At 37.6% G+C, this 23,143-nt stretch overlaps 1 protein-coding gene across 11 annotated transcripts in view; it reads left to right on the top strand.

The window, feature by feature from the left end:
• The window catches only part of Rgs7 (regulator of G protein signaling 7), a 400,387-nt gene that overhangs the window by 307,517 nt on the left and 69,727 nt on the right, over positions 1–23,143 (top strand). For 8 of the 11 annotated variants that reach the window (XM_021197429.2, XM_021197428.2, XM_021197427.2 and 5 more), the window contains 2 exons: positions 6,608–6,714; positions 10,305–10,356. The exons of the other annotated variants lie outside the window; for them this stretch is intronic. In XM_021197429.2, the coding sequence (XP_021053088.1) occupies positions 6,608–6,714; positions 10,305–10,356 (159 nt within the window). The remainder of the gene's footprint in view (positions 1–6,607; positions 6,715–10,304; positions 10,357–23,143) is intronic. 11 annotated transcript variants of the gene reach the window in all.

Raw genomic sequence — 23,143 nt, 5'->3', positions numbered from 1 at the left:
ATCAAAGATCCTCAGTGAGTGAATGTTTGTTGAATCATGATACAGTGAAGAATGCACAGCATTCCCACAAGTTTCACTATGCACCCAACTCTTTCCCTATCGTACATGTAAAGAATATTCATTCATATTACGATTGTGTGGAATCTTGGTATTGTTCAGTTAATGAACACCTGCACTGATTATTTTTAACTTATTGAGGTATTTAAGAAGACATGGCTTTTCTGGAGTAGGCTTTTGTATAAAATGTCTATTAGCTGTATATCCCAAGTCTTGCATATTTTGAGTAGAAGAGTATATTCAAGTCAATAATACGTCAAATCTACAAAGTACAATTTGAGGGATTGCCATTATTTATGTCTTGCCAGCAGAGAAAGGCAGAAGAAATTGAAACCTGTCATTTTGACAGAAAATAGAAGTGGAAGTGATGATTTCAGCAGCAAAGGCCGGGAAAGATAGAAATTAAAGTGATTAAGGATGTGGACTTAGAGTATAGTTTACAACACTTTGAAACAAATGTGTGAATCTCTACTCTATCACTATTTGTCAGTGGCCTGACTATGTGAAAACTTTGTTTTAATTTCTTAATCAATATGGAGTAACCAACATATATTTGTGAATATTAGAAAGGATTATTATAAAGCACATAATATAGCCCCTGGCACATGCTGCTTTTTGCTTCACAGGAACTATGTCAGAACACTCCTGGGTTTGTGGTATTTTAGATTATTTTTTTTTTCCTGGTAAACTCACATCTATCAGACAGATCCCTGAGAGCATCTATATAGAATGGTATCTGATGAATTTGTTTAGTGAGTAGTTTCTCAGATCACAAAGTTATCAAACAATGACTGAAATATTCCTCTTTTTTCCCTTTCTTCTCCCTTCTTTCTTTCTTCCCCCTCTTACTGTTAATATCTGAATCCCTGCCCCGGTACCACTTGAGTTCCATTGCCCCCTTTCCCCTCTTCTGTTTCTGAATTGTTGCCATTTGTGTCCTCCAAACTTTTGAGTCTTTAGAGACTCTTGTGTGTGTGTGTGTGTGTGTGTGTGTGTGTGTGTGTGTGTGTGTTAAACAGGTCAAACAAATCATTTGTGTGACTCCGACTAGACCAATGTGTAAACTGTAGCTGTTGATCTAGTTAGCGCCCCCTCTCTCTTTCTTTGCTGGAACAAACTCTTGGAGGAAGAGGACAGGGAGTAGCTTAGTCTGGAAATTTATTTTCATTCTAAATCCATTTCAGCTCGTTCTCTAGAAGAAGTCTGAGTTCCAATGCTCAAATGCCTTATCGCGTAACTCATGTGACCAATAAGCCAAAGAGAGCAGAATAAAATGAAAGAGAACTATGGATAAAGAAATTAAAAGATTATGCCAACTGAACATTGAAGAGATTGAAATATTACATAAATTACTAAGAAGAGAGTATAGAGTTCAAGTTTGGTCTGGACAATTGTTTTTAAAAGGAGATATCAGATAATATCCATCAAATTAGAGTCATGACTTGGTTTCCAGAATCCTCTTTTAAGCTGAAATTTCATGCAAGTTCCTGGGAAAATAACTTGTGTCCTAACAAGTGGGAAGGTATGCACCTATAATTCATTGACACTGGGAGGCTAAAGTGAGAATCATGTATTCATAGCCAGTCTGGACTACATAGTAAGTTCCAGGGTTATAGAAGACACTGTCTCAAGGAAACTGATAATAACAACACACACACACACACACACACACACACACACACACACACACACACTGGGTGCCATGTATGCATGTCTGCTTTCACTCTCTTGGTGCTCTCTTTGGTTGTGTTAGTCCTTGACACAGTTGGGTTCAGCATGGCCTTCCTACCAGGGGGTTTTCTTGTTGGCATCTTTCAATCATGCTTTGAATAATATGTTATCTCTGTAAATATGAAGTGTGTGTGTGTGTGTGTGTGTGTGTGTGTGTGTGTGTGAAACAGGCATATGTTAGTGCACACACATCGTGGCATCACCAAAAGAACCTGAGCTGATCACCTGGATGAGCCAACCAGAGTCGGGTTAGGAGGGTTAGCTGTGATGGGGAAGTCTAGTCTAATCCCAGCTTCCCAGCTCCTTTTGACTAGATGAAGTGCTATAGATTGTGCCATTTTCTATCAACTAGCATCACAAAGCACTTGTTTGTGGTGCTGATGTTCTAAGGGCACTGCACACAGTGAACTTTAGAACAGAGGTATTTTATTTACTTCATGTTCCAGAGGACACGAATGCCCAGGGGCTAGAAGATTCTGGCTGGAGTTACACAGCTTCTAAAAACTGGATTTTAAGTCAGACACTGTATTGCACAACTTCCAGACTCCACTGCGTTTAGAAAAAAACTATTTGCATGGGTTGAAAACTTGGGTATATTTCTCTGTGCTGATTACATTTTTGATTCTGGTTTTTGTTTCTTCCAAGCAGAAGCCATTTTAAAAAGTGTGTATAGTATTCAAATATGTATGCACGTGTTCAAATGTGTGGGAGCACACACCTATGACGGCACGTGGAGACTGGAGGTTGATTTGAGGTGTCTTCCGAGATTGTTCTAGCTTATGCTTTATGACAAGAGTCTCTCACTTAAATGTAGCCCTTGCTAATCAGACTACTCTAGTCAGCTAGTTTGTGTTGGGTAGCCTTGATCTCTACCTTCTGAACACTTCGACCACAGGTGAGTTGTGATACCTTCAAGGTGTTTACATTTGTGTTAGGGACCTGATCTCCAGTCTTTGCTCTTACATAGCAAGCAATTTACCCACTGAACCATAACTTCAGCCCCTAAACAGAATCTACTTTGCTGCATCCAGTATCTGTCCTTTATTATCATTTGCTATTTACATTTTTTAAAATCTATTTTTGTAATCAGCAAAAACCAAGTAATACTTGGATTTTTTTCAATGTGGAAATGATGTTTAAAACAAGATGAAAGCCAGGCATGGTGGTGCATGCCTTCAATCCCAGCACTTGGGAGGCAGAGACAGGCAAATTTCTGAGTTCAAGGCCAGCCTGGTCTACAGAGTGAGTTCCAGGACAGCCAGGGCTACACAGAGAAACCCTGTCTTGAAAAACCAAAAAAAAAAAAAAAGGGAAATAAAAACCCAAGATGCAACCCCAAGTTATTTCATTCACTACCTTCTACTCCTGAGAAAATAGAACTGCTTTACAAAGTCCTAATTCAGGAATAGTCCATTTCTATATGGCTTTGCTGGAGTATAAAATGTTTTGTATGTATAATTTCTACAAATGCCTGACTTTGCCCTTTCAAATGCAAGTTTTAACATATCTTAGAGATTATGTTTCAAAGAACTTCTGACATGACTATATCCTATTTCAAGTAAAGCTTTCTTCTTTGACTTGAAATCATTCTGACGAGTGCCTGTTAGTTTACTGTTAGGCAACTTACCTTTGTAAACATCGTGATATTTCCATTTACTCACTAGCTAACATAACTTTTCTTTAGACTTCCTTCTAATATACACCTGGATGAATTCTAATTAAATTTAAACTATATTCTGGGAATGACTCACATGAATTTGTTTTTAATATAAATATATGTTATGTGTGTATGCATGTGAAAGTATATACAGATGTATTTGGTTTTTACTTTTAAAACATGTTTTTAATTAAAATAGAATAGAATTACATCACTTTCCCCCATGTACCCTTCCTCCAACCCCTCCTAACAACTCCTTCAAGCCTTTTAAACATACACAGAGTTGTATTTCATAAAATACATCTATATAAAATCTAAGTAAAAGATTTTGACTAAAATGTATAGAATTCAGTTAAAAAATCACAGTTATTGTTTTCTTGGCCACAACACTTTTCTTCTATCTTTGTGAGATAATTTGCTATCTCTGGGAGGCTGCAGTGTTGCATCTTTGGATAATACTTGATTTTGAAATTGGGGCTATAAATAAATAACTCTTCACACAGAACTAAAAGATTATAACATTAGTCCACCTTTTAATATTTGAAGTACTATGGCAAAAATAGAAAACAAAATAGTTGTTATAACTCTCTGCTTTTATATATACTGCTAATCTTCACTTCCCAGTTTGAGGTGAGGAAGGGCTGAGAACCTGAGTTTGGCACAGTGGCTACAGGCTCTTTACATGGTGACAATCTGGGGATGTCTTTCTCAGTGCACATATCACTTGGGTATCCAAATGGGTGAAAGAAAAAACTATGGTGTTTTGGTTGGTGTGTTTTTGCACTTGAGCTGTGTGGGGAGAGGCAAATAACACTCATACATGAAATTAATTAGTGATTAGTTTCCTGAGTGGCCAGAGGATGCTGAGCCATCTGCTGGGCCATTGTTGGGAGGGTGATCCTGATTGAACTTCATTAAACTTTTCCACTACTCCATCTACACATTGTTACTGCTCTTCTTGGATCTTATTAAGTTGAGGTGATGATAGGATTTTAGGATCAGTTGGATCATGGAAGCATGTAGCTCTGTGATTACCGTTAAGTAAAGAAATAAACCTTGAGACCATGCATTCTAACACTAAGATCTCTTACTAGCATTTATGCATATAGTATTGACATATGCTTTTCTCCACTACACAACAGTTCATATCAGATCCTTAAAGAAGTATTTTGAAAAGACAACGTGAGCATTAATATTGACTTAGACACACCAAACAAGACTTTCATAATCACAACAAAAACCATTTTGGCCTTTACCATGTAGCAGTGTTTCTCCTATTTGGGATGTGTTGTATATTTGGAGGTTTTTTTTTTTTTTAACCTATCACACAATATTGGTTATGTAGGTTCATTTTCCCAAGTCCTAAGTCAGACACAAAGTTTGCTGCCCTGGATTTTTCATCCATTTATTATGTAATGGCTTCATGGTGGAAATGATGTTTATAGTCTCAGACTTTCCTAGCATTTGACTAAAGACCTAGAAATTATTTTATAAGACTCGTTGGAAGATCAGTCTATTTAAAGATAAAGGTTTGACTTTGTCTTGACCTGGGTTGTACATACCACTGAGGAAGAAACTAGTTCATAATCTCTTATAGGGGATTCCCATCAATAGAATTCTATGTAAGAATGATAACCAAGTGATCATGACAAATTTTACAGCACCAAGCATATCTAGAGAATTCCTCAACAGGGAGCAAAATGATACTGTATACAGTCAAATCAAATGAAAATATACTATTGTTCCTCAAGGGAAGGTGGAAGTTCACCGATAGCGTTTTTAACAGAAAGTCCTTATTAAGGCCTGTATGTGATAGCACTACATGAAGAAGAATACGCAAATGCCAATATAGCCTGCAATGATCCTGGCATCTGACTGAGTGAAGAGAATCAAGCTGACACTCACTGCCCTGGGGCTTTGCTGACTGCGGGCTCCATGTGTTAACTTTCACTACATTTTCCTAAGATTCATCAAGATATTAGCTCCTAACTGTCTTTCATGTTTCTTTATTTTTGAGGTTTGTTTGGCTTTCTGAGTCTCACAATCTCCCAGGCTTAGAGTTGGGAAGTAATTTACTCACCTTCTCTACCACTCTGTTTTCTGTTCTTCTATCTGTACTCTGCAATCATCCTTACGTGCTGTAACTTAATTTCTTTGGCTGGTTATGTGTACTAATGCTATTTCCCAGCATACAGACTCTAAGACCAAAGACTAGAAATGACTGTAAGAAGATAAGTGACCCACCTTAAATTTCACAACTCAGGGCTGGTTGCCAAAAGCATGCAAGACTCTGAACTTGACCAAAGCTGTAGACTCTTGGTCATCATTATTGCTTAGCTGTTCGCAAAGATCCTCTTACATTTCCATTTGATGGCCAAGTTCAAAATAATGAGGAGAGTATGGGAAAAGCTGTCACCACTGAGAAGAGTCAGCCTCCCTCAACTGGCCTTGTCAGAGGCAAATATGGAGAAATAGAGCATCAGGGAAGTCCCTTAAAAAGTTGAAAAAATAATTCACTGTATAAGCCATAAAGTATAATAGTGCCAGACATCCCGGAGCTACTATGCATAGGTCCTGGTCTGACATCATTGCATATATCAGTATGTACCATTCATATGAACCTCACAAGATGTGTTTATTATCTTTACAACAAATGTGAGAAGTCCTGAGAGTGTATGTAACATGCTACAATATGTGTCTCTAATGTTTTTGGTTTCCTATGCCAACACAAGCTCTAGAATTTTAATAAAACTTGTTGATGCTCAACAGAAAGCTCTAAATTTTGAAATGAGAGGTTATATGCACATACTCACAGATAGACACACACACACACACACACACAGAGAGAGAGAGAGAGAGAGAGAGAGAGAGAGAGAGAGAGAGAGAGAGAGAGAGAGAGGGGCAGACATGCATATAGAGAGACATATACACACAGAGAGACACAGACACACACATGCATGCACAGGCACCCAGCTTTGTAGAGAAAGATCATTCTATGCAACAGGGACTTGATGAGGAAGATATGAAAAGTTTGGGACAAGAATGTGCTAAAAGGAAACCAAACAAATGTTCCTCATTTGTAATCATCAACAATGACAAATTCCCACAAACCTGAAGGGCGTTCAAGTGCTGTTTTCATTTTGCTTTGCTTTCTTGGAACAGTGGAGGCTCTCCATTTGGGAACGCTAATGGCTGCCCATGGCTACTTCTTTCCCATCTCAGATCATGTCCTCACACTCAAGGATGATGGCACCTTCTACCGGTTTCAAGTAAGTGGAAACAGGGACACTCTTTCACAGCAAATCAGAATGCGTGAACTTTATTTCTATGTGTTTATAGACCTTTGGGAAACTATTACATAGTTTTCTTAAGCTACTCAGAAAGTAATTAATGTTCAGATGAAAGTGTCAGAATCAACCGTCGCATACCAGTGGGAAACTGTGGAAACTGAATTGTGTAAAGACTAAAGTTATATTTCAACATAAGAGACCTTAAAGAAATTTCAGGTGGTGACTTACTGGAATCAAGAGAAATAGGGAAGACATCAGTTATAAATCACATCTAGCCAGTAGGATGTTGAGAGATCTAACTAAATTTATATTCCCAGCTGTGATCCATTACTACCTTCTGTCCCAGCAAGCTCCCTGAATATATAATATTAATTATTAACAAGGCAATTGTCTATATGTGTCTAACTCTTCTTGATTTTAAGAGACAGCATTTATTATTACAGGATTACATTTTTATGCAGTTCTAATTTTTAGAAGTTTTTCACATAGAAGCTATAAGTAGACTAACAAATTCTCACAAATTTTGAAGAAATGATTGCTTTATGCTTACAAAAAATGTCCACCAATAGGATAAATAAAAATTCTAATGTACAAAACAAAAACAAACAAACAAAAACAAAAAGAAATCTTGTTCAGAATGGAAATACTGAATATGGCTGCTCACTTGAGAATTATCCAGCTTAACATTTTTATCAAGAAAGAAAAGAGTTCAGCCATAGCCCTAGGTTAGTGATAATGTATTGAATTAGCCACAATCTAAAATCCATGTCTCTGTTCTCAACCTTCCCAGAACAAAATTGGTTTGAATGTTTTAATCATGCTTGTGAGTCATGAATGAAGGTTCAATGCACCACTGCACATCCAGAGAAGGAAGAAAATTTTAAAGTTTTAGTGTACAGTAAGGGAGGCATGGGAGGAAGTGGCATATTTATCACATAACTACAAAATTTAGGAATAGGTTATCAAGTTCAATATGCTATTAGATATGTCTTATGCAAATCTATTAAAATTATATTATTAATATTGATTATCATATGACCCATATTTTTAAAAATCTATCTACCTTTGCAATAAGATATAAATATGACAGGTTAGCAAATCTGGTTGTTAGTGACTCCTATAACAATGCTAAAGTAATCAAGAACAGGGTCAGAGTGAATTAAATATCTACCTGTAAAGTAACAAGTGTCAGTCTCTGTTTGAACAGCTCTAAGAGGAAAAAAGACATGAGGGTTTCCAGTGTTCTTTCCATTTTCATGATGGTTCAAAGCGGCAGACATGTCTTACATTGAATTGAAATTCACCACCTTGGAAGCAATTTAAAAACAATGGGTTAAGTTCTTAATGCCTTCGGTGAACCATGTAGATTCCAAACATCGTTAAGAACATAAAGAAGATGTAGGACATGTATTTGAGGTAACCAGAATGAAAGCCAGAACCAGAGCTTAGTTTTATTGCTGTGATTCAATAAGCGTGTGTAATAGTCTTAGTACATTTTAGAAATGTGTTTTTTTTTTATCTTAGGTTTACTGCAAGCTTTAAATTATGTAGTCACTCTCTTTGTTAACTGGAAGTGAGACCTGACATGATTCCCCAGGAAAAACTCTCATCTCCCTCGTGGAGTTGGTGCATGGACTATGCAGCCAAAGGCTAGGGAGTAATGACCAGGAACTGGAGTGAGTTCTGTTAGAAGCAAAGGTGGCTAGCTCTGGAAAAGAAACATGCATGCATTCAAACATCCTAAGGTCTGAAATGTCCGCAGGCATAGGTAATAAATAACAAACTATAATGGCTTGTTATTCTCTTATAGCTTTTTATTATAAGTCAAAACTTTCTTCCTGAGAAAAAGTTTCCAATTTTAATGGAAAATGTTGGTTTTGTGGCATTTTCCTATAAGTTCTGCAGATAAAATTCTATTTTTCTACTCATAAGATTCTCACTGAATACACGATAAGAGAATAAAGAGAATGTTTTTAAGAGTAGAGACGAGAACACAAAGTGTTTATCTGACCAGATGTCTAGAATAATATAATCTAAAGCCAGTTAATCACGATGCTTATAGATACATGTGTGTTCATGTGGGCACATGCGCGTGCACGCACGTGCACACACACACACACACACACACACACACACAAAGCAACACCAACAATTTAATGTTCATTCTGAAAGGTTTTGCAAAAGTGGGAGACTTGCGTGAAAGAAGTCTTTAGCTACTTCATTCCTTATGGCTTTACTGGAATCCTGGTCCAATTTCATTTCTAAGAAATCAATTCTTCAAAGTTCTCTCTCCCACAGAGTTAAGTGAGATTGGAGGGGATGAGAGTGTTCCATATATGTCTTCCCATCCCTCTTAACCTAGGGGTTTAATCTTTTTTTCCTTCCAAATTCCTACTGTGATTTTGTTCATATGTGCAGAGAACTACTATTAGTAGCCTTCTTTATTGGACTGAAGTAATTTCAAAGAAGTAGAGGGTAAGTCAAGATCCTCTGGTGGTGTCAGACCAGTTGGAAAAGAGCCCTTCCTAAAGAACTCAATCAGTTCTTCACAGCATCCCTTTCTACATCGTTAAGAGTCACTCTGCTAAAGAGGAAAATTATCAGACAATCAGAAATTGCCCAAAATATGCTCATTGCTCATAAATGATCAGTATAATTAGTTGATATATATAATCAACCCACCGCACGTGCATCTACAGCCACTGATCCTTGCATCATCCTTGCATCATCCCCGTCTGGGAAATGGAGTTGCTGATGCTGATCTCTGGTCACCATGAATCTTAGGGCTAAGTTCAGCTAGCAGGCTTAGAAAAATCCTTAAAACATACCATTTTAATTATCTTAAGGTTTTATTCCGGATCAAACTTTCTTTTTTATTTCACTCAATGTATTTCCAGAACTTTACAGAGTCAGAATTCTTTCTGGCTATTGTTAATCATATCAAAGATATTATTAGTTTAAAAAATGATTTCTGGTTTATGCATTTTAAAAGTTTACAGCAATAAATGCCTTTATGAAACAACGATTTTCTAAGAAAAGGTCAAAGGTCATCTAGTTGACTAATGTTGAAAGCTATATTACATAATTAACAGACTCCTGCAGATAATTGACAAATCCCAGGGAATGACTCTGTCAGCTAAAGTTTTTGAATCTATGGAAAGCAGTAATGAGATATGATGCATAGAAAGAAGTCATTATATGTGAACATTGTTCATTCCAAACCTTGCTGAACATAATATTCTGCTTTCAGCCCCCCTCTGAGGCTGAAACAGAAACTTTTGTTGGAATAATGCAATCATATTCTTTAACTTTGTGTCCATTGGTGAGATACAGGAAAATGAACACCACTTTTCAGCCCTGATGACATTTGGCAGGTCTGAAGGCTTTGAAATTTGTCAGTATATCTAGATGAGGACCTTGTAATGCGTTTCTGAGAGCTTTCTCTTGCTTTAAAATATATGTTATAACATAGCCACTGAAGATAAACAGTAAAAGATAGACTGCAAAACAGAAAGTCTACTAAATATTTATGTGTCTAACCAAGATTCCTCTTTTTTTTTTCTCCATAGACACCGTATTTTTGGCCGTCAAATTGTTGGGAGCCAGAAAACACAGACTATGGTCAGTATAATACTCCGGTTTTTTGGTTTTTTGTTTTGCTTTGCTTTGCTTTGCTTTGCTTTGCTTTGCTTTGCTTTGCTTTGCTTTGCTTTGCTTTGCTTATTGGCTTTAACCACTAATGGGTCTGTATAACAAGCACTTGAATTCTGTTGCTTTTATTAATGAGAAAGGAAGCCGCATTTCTAGTTATGGATCAATGTTGATAACACTCAACTAATGTATGGAAACTTCTTCTACAGGAAAGTGTTCCCTGCATCTGTTAAAGAAGAGCCCCTACTTGCATAGGGGTGATATAAATAATCATCAAATGGTTGTGGTTAGTTTTTTATAGCATCCCAGGTAACTAGGGAGAGTGACAAATGCTTTCCAGAGAGCCAGCGTTCTACCTAGTTCTCCTTCAGCTCCCCCAGACTCGCCAAACCTGTACTTTGCTTGATGTTATCGAGATATCTTGTGATTCTACACCAGAAGGTTATGTTAAACATAGAAAGGCCACGGATAAGCCAAAAAAAAAAAAAAATGTACCATAGCAAATTTAAACCTAACAAATAAAATTTAGTGACCTCGGCATAACCAAAGCTCAGTCACTGAAGATTTCAACTAAGTTTTATAAGGAAAAAACTTACCCCTAGACAATGTTCATCTTCATATATTTTCCTGTAGGTAATGTTTTCCTGAAGTAAGATTGTACAAATTTTAAATGCTGTGTCTACAAATGTGCATTGAAAACCATTCCCATGCCTTGTAGTAGATGATGCTAGGAATCAACAGTTTATTGAAAGCATTCAGTAGCTCATAGAATAGACAAGAGAGTAGAATCTTACAAAAAGAATTCTTGTAAATTGCCATGTTAATATGAATTTGATGTGTGCAGAATGATATGGAAGTTTAAAAGAATAAAAGATTGACTTAGTGTGGTGGTGATGGGTGGTATCTCAGGATGATTTTACAAAAGAACTGGTAACATCTGAGACAGATTTAAGAGTATGAAGAGGAGATCTGTGTGGTGTCTTAGACACTGTTATTTTGCTTCAAAGAAACACTATGACCAAGGCAACTTATAATGGAAGGCATTTAAGTAGGAGCTTGCTTGCAGTTTCAGAGCGTTAGTTTATAGTCATCATGATGAGGAACATGGCAACTGGCAACTGCTTGGATCTGGCACAGTAACTAAGAACTTATTCCCTGATCCATAGGCAGCAGACAGTGAGAGAACAGGATTGGGCCTGGTCTGGGCTTTTGACCCCTCAGAGTCCACCCCTAGCAGAACAAGTCCTCCATCAAGGTCACATGGCTGAATTGTTCTGAACAGTTCTACCAGCTGGGGAATAAGCATTCAATCATATGGTTCTATGGGGGCCATTCTCATTCTAACCACTATCTGTGGTGATGATACAGGAAGTGTCTTACAGTTTCTACTGCTGTGATGAAACAGCATGGTCCAAAGCAACTTGGGGAACATGGGGTTTACATTACTTATACTTCTGTATCTTGTTTTCTCACTGGTTAAAGTTTTAAAAGGAAATCAAATAGGGCTGAAGGGTCTAGAGGCACAAGCTAATATAGAGGCCATGGAGCCCCACAATGGACTGGGCCCTCCTGCATCATTCACGAATTAAGATGATGCTAGTTGCATATGTAGCAGAGGATGGCAGAGTCGGCCTAATCACAGGGTATGTGCCATTCTAGTAGGGGAAGTACCTCCCAGAGAAAGACCTAGATCCAATGGTTATGACAGAAGGACTAATAAATACCTTTGAGGGAAGTGGAACACACTTCTGAGTCTCAGGTAGCTGCTTCTCAAATGAGAACAGTGCTCTTGACTTTGGGACATGATCGGAGTTGTTTGTCCTAATATACGGAAGGAGACTGCTGTTGTTCCGGCTCCAGTCTCCCTAAAACAAACTAGTGACTTTTGCCCTTTGTTGTTGATCACCTTATGAAACGGCCATCATATACTCTGTTCCCTGTTGTAAAGAAAGTTCTTATTCTTAGTGTTTCTCTTTCCCTGACCTTTGTCTCTTTCATATGACTGCTGAGTGCTCACAACTGCAGTCCGTGTCTGATGGTGTGGCAGTAGATTTATATCCATTGAGTGCCTGGGGCAAAGCCATGGTCTCCACAGCAAACCCCTTACAGAACATGCTTCATAGCTGTCATCCATCACGTCTTTCAGCTCTACACTGACTCTTACTGGTGTCAACATCAGAGGGGATCATGTCCTGAACTGTTTCCCAGAACTCTTCTAGCCTCTTTGTAAACTGACTATCACCATATTGTTAAATTATCCTATTTGCCTTTCCCTGATAATTCATATTCTCATTGATTTTATAATTGGCTTATTTGGATCACCGTAAGGCTGTTCAGTGATCCATGGTTTATATTCTTAGGTGCAAATAAATTATACCACCAATTTGAATGATTCCATTTTTTTTTTTAATTTTCCACTGGTATTTGTTTAAAATATTCTGTTAAAAAATCTTTCTTTAAAAGAATACACATGATATAACATACTTGGGCTGTGAAGTCTAAAGTATAGTTACTACTTAAGCTGGGACAATTTCAGGGCTGAGGAGCAAATAAAGTGGTTGCTTTAGTTTATTTTAACTTTATTGTTTTAGATAGAGTCTAAATAGTCCAAGCTGACCTCAGACTTACAGTCCACCTGCCTTAGCTCTGAACGGTGAAACTAAAAGCTATGTGAAACTATGAAGAAAGTTTTAAAAAGTATTTTTCATTGTCTTGACACCTAGAGCTTTTTTTCCATCTCCAAACTTTAGCTTGTCCTATTTGCTGTATAGAACACAAACCTCTAAAGATCAGACCATATGGAAAAATACACTTTCACAATGATCTTGGTACTACATTGTGTTTAGCAACTAAAATAACACAATATGGAACACATCTGTATGGATTCTATTGTTAGAAAATGAAGGTGGGTAATTTGCATATTGTTTGTGGCAATACAAAAAAGAAAAACATTTGCTATCCAGACTCATTAAAGCAGAATTAAGAATGTGTTTCTACGGATATATTTGAATCGTTCTGGGAGATCTGGGCTTGCAGGGAGGACTAGAGGTCAATGCAAGACGAAGCACAAGACAACTTTGGTAAAGAAGTAGACAACGTCAGTGATGGCAAACAGAAGCAGATAACAAAGACAGGGGTTTTTCTGCCATATCTGTTTGCATGAGTTGAACGTAAGGAGTCCAGAAAATGAATTTTAATGAATATCCAATGTCCAGACAGGATATTTTGTTTTCATTCTATTTAGACAAGACCTATATTTTGAAGCTTCAAAATCTCGATGGGGCCTAAGTTATTGTATCTAGCCTCAATTTGGAGATCTACCTGCTTAAGCCTTCTGATTTTTAGAATAATATGCATGTACCATTATATCCATCTATATAGAATTTTATGCTGAAGAAATAGAACTTTCCCGTAAGGACAAGAGACCCCAGTTGCCTCCTTTCCATTAGGCCATTCAAATTCCGGTCTTGCCTTTAATTTTTGGTACATTATTTTGATATAATATTCATTGTGGACTTTTAAATAATATTTTTAAATAGTATATTCAAACATTGTTGATCTTGATTACTGAGAACTATGTTTTCTCTGGTGATGTTAATGAAGCTGATGATGCATTTGGTCCTTGGGCCATCGTTGAAGGCATACTTGACCATGTGGATGAGTATGGTACCCACAGCCTGAGTTGAAAGAACTGAGAACTATACAACTAGAAGGAAAACAGTGAAGATTTAGTACGTAAGTACTATGATGTATAGAGGAGAGAACTTTGTAGGGTGCTTCTGAAATCAATACATGGCCCTAGAAAAAGAAACATTGAATTCTCTTATAAGGCCCATCTGCCAATAAAAAACTGTTCCGAGCCCTACATTATGATTACCAGAGAGGGCAATGACTTGTGTGTCCCAGTAAATATTCAGTAAAGTCCTGTCAATTGCTCCAAGATGCCATGGAGCCTTTCAGATCTACACAGAGAAATATTATGCTTGAGGGCACTAAGTAACTTTACAAGACTAATTTCCACTTTCCAAAACCGTGCTAAAGTGGCATAAGACAAACTGGGAGCTGAGGTGTTCTTCTTAGATGGTAATAGGGAGCCAGGGAAAACAAAGCGTTCTCTCCGGCATAGCATGGCAGCAAGACTTTGCATTAAGCAAGATTGTTTTCCCTTAAGGAACTGGTTCAAAACCGATCAGTTACCATTGGCAGAAAGCTTACTATGTCTAAACATTTGCATTTGAGAGAGGGATGGCTGGAAGCTCAGGGAGTGATGTGAAAGAATCTGAAAACAGGCAGAAAAGCAAAATCAAGTTGATAGTTTATAAGGTTTCAAAACTGGATCAAAACTTGAATAGCTGTCAACAATGCCTGAGATATATGAATATATTAATAACTTCATTATATGTAGTATTGAGATGCTGAGAGCTCAAGATGCTGGGGAAAGGGAAATAATTCTATTTTTTTTAAAACTGGAAAATTATTTATTCTTGGTGTAGCACATTACAATTCTTTCAAATAGCTCTATCCATTTACCAAAAATAATGTTTTTTTCAATGTGACATCAACTGATATTTATTATATAACAATTCTCATTTTAGAAGTGCTCTAAGAGATCATCCACCATTCTATTTTATAGTCCGCTACCTAAATCCATGGGCATTTATTTGCTTTTAATATCTATCACTGCTCTGTGTGCTTAGAAAATTAGGTGTTAGTGCTTCCTATAACTGTATTCTAGTGAGCAGAATTTTAAAAATTAGTAGGCTTCAGTCACTACTGATCCAATGGATTTTAAAAGGATAATAACTGAGTATTACTTTTAAGTATGAAGACACAGAGAGATTAAAGGTAAAGTAATAGATGCCATGTCACTGTAGTTGAAATAAATCTACAGTTGATGTCTTAGTCAGTATTCTATTGCTGTGAAGAGACCACATGACCAAGGCAATTCATATGAAAGAAAATATTGAATTGGAGACTTTCTTATATTTTCAGGGGGTTAGTCCATTGTTATCATGGCCAGGAGTATGGCAGTATTATGGTGCTGGATCAGTAGCTGAAAGTTACATCCTGATCCATAGGCCAAGAGAGAGAGAGAGAACTGGGACTAACATGAAGTTTTGAAACCTCAAAGCCCACTCCCAAGGATGCATTTCTTCCAACAAGGTCACATCTTCTAGTCCTTCTTAAATAATGCCACACTCTCTGATAACTAAGCATTCAAATACAGGAGCCTATAGGGATTTTTATTCAAATACTCTAGTGGAAAAATTAATTCCAGGCCAAGAGGAAGAATGGGTAAAATACAGAAGATTTTTAGGACAGCAAACTGTCTTTATGAGAATAGAACACGGGATAAATGTAACTCTATACTTGTGGGTATTCACTTGTTCAACCCAGCAAATGAACCATTGTGCCAATTACAGATTCACACATTATTAATTAATGTATGGAGAGTGGCTCTAACTTAACCAATGTACCATACTATCATACGATGTTTATTACCAGGGCAGATGCAATGACATTACGTAATATGAAACTCTGTAAATCCTACTCAACTTTTCCTTAAACCTTACAGAACTCTGAAACTGATTTTCTGGAATTAGACTATGTCTAAGTATAGAGTTTAGAACATGTGACTATGTTTGTCCCCTTTGATGCTCTCTACATTTCCTGGTTCTGTGGCTTGCTGTGTTAGTTTCTAGGGTATCCATAAAAAGATGTCACAGCCTGTGTGGGTTGAGCAACATGACTGGTTCTCATAAATACATGGCAGGAACCTTCTACAGAGAAATTAAAAAGCAAGTTCCTGAAGGGTTGGTTTCTCCTGAATCTGTTCAGTTTTCAGAAATCTGACTTCTTACTATATCTCACCAGGCTGGCTCCCTAAACAGGTGCATCTCTGGTAACTCTACTCTTCCTACAAAAACACACGTCATCTTGTATTAGGACTCGAGCCTTGTTACTTTAGTGGCCTTATCTCCTAAAACAGTCAAACCACGATGTTACTGTAAGGTAGAGGTTCACAACATGTGTTTGAGAAGACGACTTATGTTTAGTCTTTACTTTAAAGTAATTTTTTTGTATGTTTTTTTTTCTTCTCTTTATGTTACAGCTCATATTTAGATTTTTGATAATTTTAGTCATTTGAATTTGTTTCATTTATTATTTTAAAGTTTGCTGACTTATCAGTCATCTCCAGTCTACTGATAAACCCATAGTTTTAATTTAAAAAAATTAAAAATTTTTATTAGTTATTTTTACAAGGTAGATTTATCACTGTGTGCACTCTTGCTCCTGCCTCTTCTGATTCCAACTCTCTCTTTTTCTCACTCCTTAATGCATGATCTCATATTTAATTTGTTATTATATGTAGATTATATGTAGATACACAGATTTTTGTTTGTTTATGTATTTATTTATGCTATGGGCAATGTCAGATTTCCCCCATCCCCATTGGCATATCAACTAGTATACTGGTCTCAAATTTCTTGATTTTTTTTTCTATTTGTTTATCTATCTATCATCTATCTATCTATCTATCTATCTATCTATCTATCTATCTATCTATTTTGTTAGGATGTTCACCTCCATGATTGCAGATCTCACCTGTTCTTACATACTACTTCACACTACTTGCTTTTTCTATGAATATAACTGTATTTTAACCATAGTTCTTTTTAGGTTTTTGTCTTAAAATTTATCAACACTTCTGCACTTGAATAACATTCACACAGAGTATTCAACCTAATCTGTCCTTCAGCATGCTTTGGGATTTGCTATTGAAAACAGAACATGTTGTGCTGACTGGTAGAAATGACGACAAATCAATACATCTGCAGTATGAAGAGTATGCTTTCTGGCTTAGCAATTATTTTTCTGTTTTCTACAGCTGTGGGTTTTGTAGATTGGACCCTTGGTTCTTGTTTTGACTGTCTCTCTTTTGCTTTCTTGGATTTCTTCCTCCTCTCCCTCCTCCTCCTCCTCTTCCTCCTCTTCCTCCTCTTTCTCTTTTTCCTCCTTCTTTTCCATTAATTTCTTTCACTTTGCATCCCGATTGAGGCCCCTCTCTCCTTCCAGTCCTCCCTCACACAGCCCCCTTACTCCTTCTAGTAGGGAGAAGACCCTGGGCACCAACCTAACACATCAAGTCACTGTAGAACTGGGTACATCCTCTCCCAGTGAGGCCAGAGAAGGAAGCCCAATTAGGGTAACAAGATTCACAGGCAGACAACACAGTCATGAACAGCCCTCACTCCAATTTTTTGGGGTGGGGGCCACGTGAAGACCAAGCTGCATATATTCTAGAAATGTATGGGTGTTGGGGACAGGAGGTACAGCCCATGTATGCTTTTTGGTTGGTAGTTCAGTTTCTTGAAACCCCCAAGGGTCCATGTTAGTTGACTCTGTTAGTCTTCCTATGGAATTCCTGTTCCCTATGGGTCCTTCAATCCTTCCAACTCTTTCATAAGACTCCTCAAGCTCAGTCTACTGTTTAGCTGTGGTCTCCACATCTGTTCCAGGAAGCTGCTGGATGGTGCTTCTCAGAAGACATTTATGCTATGCTTCTGTCTGCAAGTATAACAGAGTATCATTAATAGTAACAGGGATCGATTCTTTCCCATGAGATGGGTCTCAAGTCAGGTGGATCATTGGTTGGCTATTCCTTCAGTCTCTGCTCCATCTTTCTCCTTTCACTCCTTATAGACAGGACAAATTTTGGGTTGAAGGTTTTGTCAGTGGTTTGCTGTCCTTATGCTTTCCTGGCAGACCTGCCTATCTACAGGAGGTGTTTGTTTCAGACCCTATATTCCCCACTGCTAGAAGTCTCAACTAGAGCAGCCAGCTGTCAGGGGGTTGGGGATGTGAGTGGGACCGCCCGCGGCCCCACCCGAACCGGGATCCTCCTGAAAGGCGAGCTGGGGCTGAAAGAGAATAGACGGCGAAAAAGGAAATGTGGCTAAGACAAAGTTTTCTGATCAAAGCCCACAAGTTTAATAAAGTTCAGAGTTTATAAAGAGGGGAAAAGTCCATCCCCCCACCACCCGGTTCTTGGGGCCTCTCCTACAGGTGAGAGCCTGTAGGCGGATCTTGAGAATGTTGTCTCTGGAACATCTGAAAGTCTTCTCAGCAGGCAGTGGCAACTGCTTTGAGAGGCGACTGTTTTGAAGAACAGTGGCAGGTGCAAACAATAGAGCCGGCTTGGCAGGTCGAAGGGACCACCCCAGGTGGTCCTGTGCAACCAGCCTGCTTCAAAGCTGAAGGGAGGCAACAGGGATGGGTGAGGAAAGGCATCTCCAGGACTTGTCAGAGACCTAGGGTGGGGAACCCCAGAGAGTCTATGAAGTTTTCCTTCTTAAACAGAATCTTACATGTGTTTTTCTTTCAGTCATATTCCCATGTTTTTATGTAACAGGCCTATTGATACTTGATGAGGTGCAAGGTTTAAAACTACACTATCTTTATACTATTAGGACTCAACCTTACTGTGATGTTGGCAAATGATCTTCACAATTTGGGATTTTTGAAATATCTTTACATTTGTGTGTACTAAGAAGACTAGATCCCAGAAGGGTTTGACATCTCCTCACTATACCACTGGCATTTAACAAGTCGTACCTTGTTAAAGGCAGAATGGGAACTTTCCCTCTCCCTTTGTTAACAGTGTGAGGAGTTTTTCTCCTCTTCCTTCATCAATCACAGAACCTGGAAGAATTCTTTTTTTTTTTAACTTATTTTATTAGATATTTTCTTCATTTACATTTCAAATGCTATCCTGAATGTCCCCTATACCATCCCCCCACCCTGCTCCCCTGCCCACCCACTCCCACTTCTTGGCCCTGGTGTTCCCCTGTATGAGGCATATAAAGTTTGCAAGAGCAAGGGGCATCTCTTCCCAACGATGGCTTACTAGGCCATCTTCTGATATATATGCAGCTAGAGACACAAGCTCTGGGGGTACTGATTAGTTCATATTGTTGTTTCACCTATTGGGTTGCAGACCCCTTCAGTTCCTTGGGTAATTTCTCTAGCTCCTCCATTGGGGTCTCTGTGTTCTCTCCTATAGATGACTGTGGGCATCCACTTCTATATTTGCCAGGCATTGGCATAGAATCACAGAGATAGCTATATCAGTGTCCTTTCAGCAAGATCTTGCTGGCATATGCAATAGTGTCTGCGTTTGGTGGCTGATTATGGGATGGATCCCCGGGTGGGGCAGTCTCTGGGTGGTCCATCCTTTCGTCTTAGCTCCAAACTTTGTCTCTGCCACTTCTTTCATGGGTATTTTATTCCCTATTTTAGGGAGGAATGAAGTATCCACGTGTTGCAGAACCTGGTATAATTCTTGGGGGTAAAAGTTAGAAAGATATTATTAGCTGCCTTGAAATTTCTCCCTGACCTTAAATGGAGCATGAGACTCTGATTTGCCCAGAATGGGTCTCTAGCTATTAGAGTTGCAACTTAAGAATTCCTGTCTCCTAACTACTGTCCCCAGGCTGCCATTTTAAGTCACAATTCTCAGGATAGACCTGTCTGTTTCTCCAGGCGCAGGGCAGATGGATTGTCTTCTGACACCAATCTTTGAGAGAGGTAGAAACTGTTTTGCCTCTTTGTTCATCCTTTTTATACTGTGAAGGTAGAAGGGAGAGATGACTTCTAAGCTCCCCACCTGCATACCCAATGTTAGATTACAGAATTTTATAAAGGAAAAAGTATGACTAAGAATTTTGTGGGTTTTATTTTTCCCTTTTTGTACTTTTTCATTTTTCTGTCTCTTTTTATTTCATCATGAGGTTGCTCTCTAATATTTGAGAGGAAAGGAAGTGGGTTGTTTCTTTTTTCAGTATTTTACTTTCCTACCATGGTTGGAAATTTTCTGAAACTTAACCATTACCATCAAGAAGATTGACATTGCTACTAAAACCATGTGTAGAAGTGAATCTTTTGGGGGGAAAATTCCAAAGGACAAACGCTGAAGAGGAAACTTAAAGCTTTATTCACTGACCAAAATGATTAACCAGGTTCTCGACTCTTGAGTGATGGGATATAGTTATGACATGGGGAAAATGAGAGCAGGCAGCAGCTTATGAAGGAGGACCAATATCTGTGCCTCTGCTGGGACAACATAGGGATCTTCCACAGCTTTCCTTCTGCTCCTTCCATGATCCACTGTGTCCCTTTTTGGTGGCTGGCAAATGTCTTGAGCTTAACAAAGAGACTAGGCTAGTCTAGGTAAAAGTAACTCTATTTTGCTATTCTAGAGCATTCCTCAGTGAGCAACAGATCCATAGTCAATGCAGACTAAAATCTTGACCTAAGGCTATGGTCAGTAATGAGGAAGACATGCCATACAGACAGATGAGCCATGCCTTCTCACAGCATACAGATAGAGGAGGCATGCTTTCTCATCTCAGTCTAGTGTCAGACATCACAACTCAAATGCAGAATCAGTGTTTGCAATACAAGTAGCTTTCAAGTAACCTAGGCAACTTTAAAATATACTTGATTTTGGAAACGTGTAGTAGGGTAATCTTCTAATTTGTGAAAAGAATGAGCTGTCTATGTCTCTCTTCATATGAAGTAAAACCTTCATTATTGCATTCTTTTAAGGTAATATTAACATTATAATTCATTTTATAAAATAAATATTCATCATGAGCTAATAAACTGTATTCAAGTATGAAAAAATATAACAAGCTACATACTTAAAAAGAAAATGCAGCATAGTATTATAATAATATAAGTTGATTCATTATCAGGACTATTTATTAAAAGGAACTAAAATATTTATGCCATCTGAAGCATGTAAATTATGCTTGTAAATTCTTCTTAACAGACGCTTTTGACATTTCATTAAACCCTTTGATGAAATTTTTAGTTGCAAAATAGTCTAACTTTTAGGGTTTTATTTTGCAAATATTTAAGCATATGGTTCACTGTCTTATTCAAATATCTTGTTCAGCCACATAAACATTTAAATCCCATCATGTTTGGAATGTGCTCCTAGTTCATAATTCGATCTCTAGAGATGCATTCAGGTCTATTAAAAGCTTAGGAACATTTCTCTGTATCAGAAAGCAGCCCACTGACTTGGGCAGGACAATAGATAATGACCTACCTTACTGGGCTCTTTACTTACTTTCTTGATGAGTATACCTTTTACTTCAAAATATCTGCAAAGCTACGAAAAGAGAAAGAAATATATTTTCTATTTTATAGTAATATACATTCAGTTCTTAAATATCTAACTAGTATCTATATTACTTTTGTCTTCTCATCATTATTAATTTCTACGTTAAACAAGAAAATAGTATTCCATCATTGGAACCATAAATATTCATATGTAAATATAATGGGTGTGTGATGGGGATTAACTATTCTCTCAGTATAGTTATGATTTTTCCATATCAATAAGAGTGATTTTAAATATAAATTCATGGCATTTTTCCCAACCAGTTGAGACTAGGACTCTAACTTATGATACTGATAAACATTATAAGTAAACTCTTCAAGATGTACGTTAAAGGTGGAAAGCCAGAAACTATTTGAATTCATGGAAATAATATAATTTCCCATTTCTCATGTTTTATTATTTTATGTAATTTTTAACTGGTTACTTCTAATTTTCTAGCATTATTTTAACTAATAGAATAGCAGGAGCTTGAATATTTCTGAGCAACATTCATTGGACATTTATAAACATTATCTAATTTTTATCCCTTACAGAAAATCTTCAAAATGTTACTAACCATGCTCTACAGATGAAGGAAAACTAAGGGTCAAATGTGTAGATCTGTTCCCCTGATGGTAATATAAAGGACAGGACCAGAATTCCAATCCAGGGGTTCTGCTTACCCCACTCCATCAGACATGCCTTCTACTCATGCTTCACTGGGCCAGAATGTTTCTCAGCTAGATTGCACACCCATGTGGAGTGGATGAGAAATTTAGGGAGATGGAATTTTGGAGGAGTTGTAAGTAAAAGGAACAAGGCAACAATAAGCTTGAACTCATTTCCCAATATTTGTCAACCAAATGAAAAACACAAAAGGAAGAAGAAGAAAAGAAAGAATAAATAAGTGGGTGGTAGAATTAAGGGGGTAGGAGTTAATTCCTAAAAGATACCATTCCATCCCATATAAAGATAGATGAACACTCAGTGAATAAGCATCTCAGAAGAGAGCAAGAAAGCACATACACTTAGCACACCTGCTTAGCTTCTTGCTCAGAATAAGGGAGGAATGAGCACAAAGATTCCTAACTGGCAGTCTGTGCAGATGACATTTTTCTCTCCATAACTTCATTTAGAACTAAGTTTCAAACTCTTTGCAATATGACATGTTTGTGTCAATCAAAACACTATTTAGTTCAGGGCCTTACCCTTAAATTTTAGATAGAAAAGGCAATGACTGCAAAAAAAAGGAGGGGCTGGGTACAGAAACTTACCCAAGATGAATCTGCTTCACAGTGAGAATGTGGGGACTCACATCTGAACGCTAACATGGCCCTGTTCATTTGTGAGCTTACTAGAAGTTTACAGTTCAGCAATTCCATTTATACAGACATGGTTCATTGTATTCTGTACAGTCAATCAATGAATTTATACCAAACTTAATTGACATGAAATGAGCAATGCTTTTCAATTTAAAGTCACAATCATTGTTCTATGAAAACCATAACCAAGTCCCGATGAATCTTCCAAGTAAAGCATTCTCTGGGAAGATTGATGGAACCCTCCTTGCAACTTCATGGTATTGCC

Source organism: Mus pahari, chromosome 5 (genome assembly GCF_900095145.1).
Source record: "Mus pahari chromosome 5, PAHARI_EIJ_v1.1, whole genome shotgun sequence".
Taxonomy (NCBI): Eukaryota; Metazoa; Chordata; class Mammalia; order Rodentia; family Muridae; genus Mus; species Mus pahari.
The sequence above is the reverse complement of the archived record's forward strand: the minus strand, read 5'-3'. Positions and strand labels throughout refer to the sequence as shown.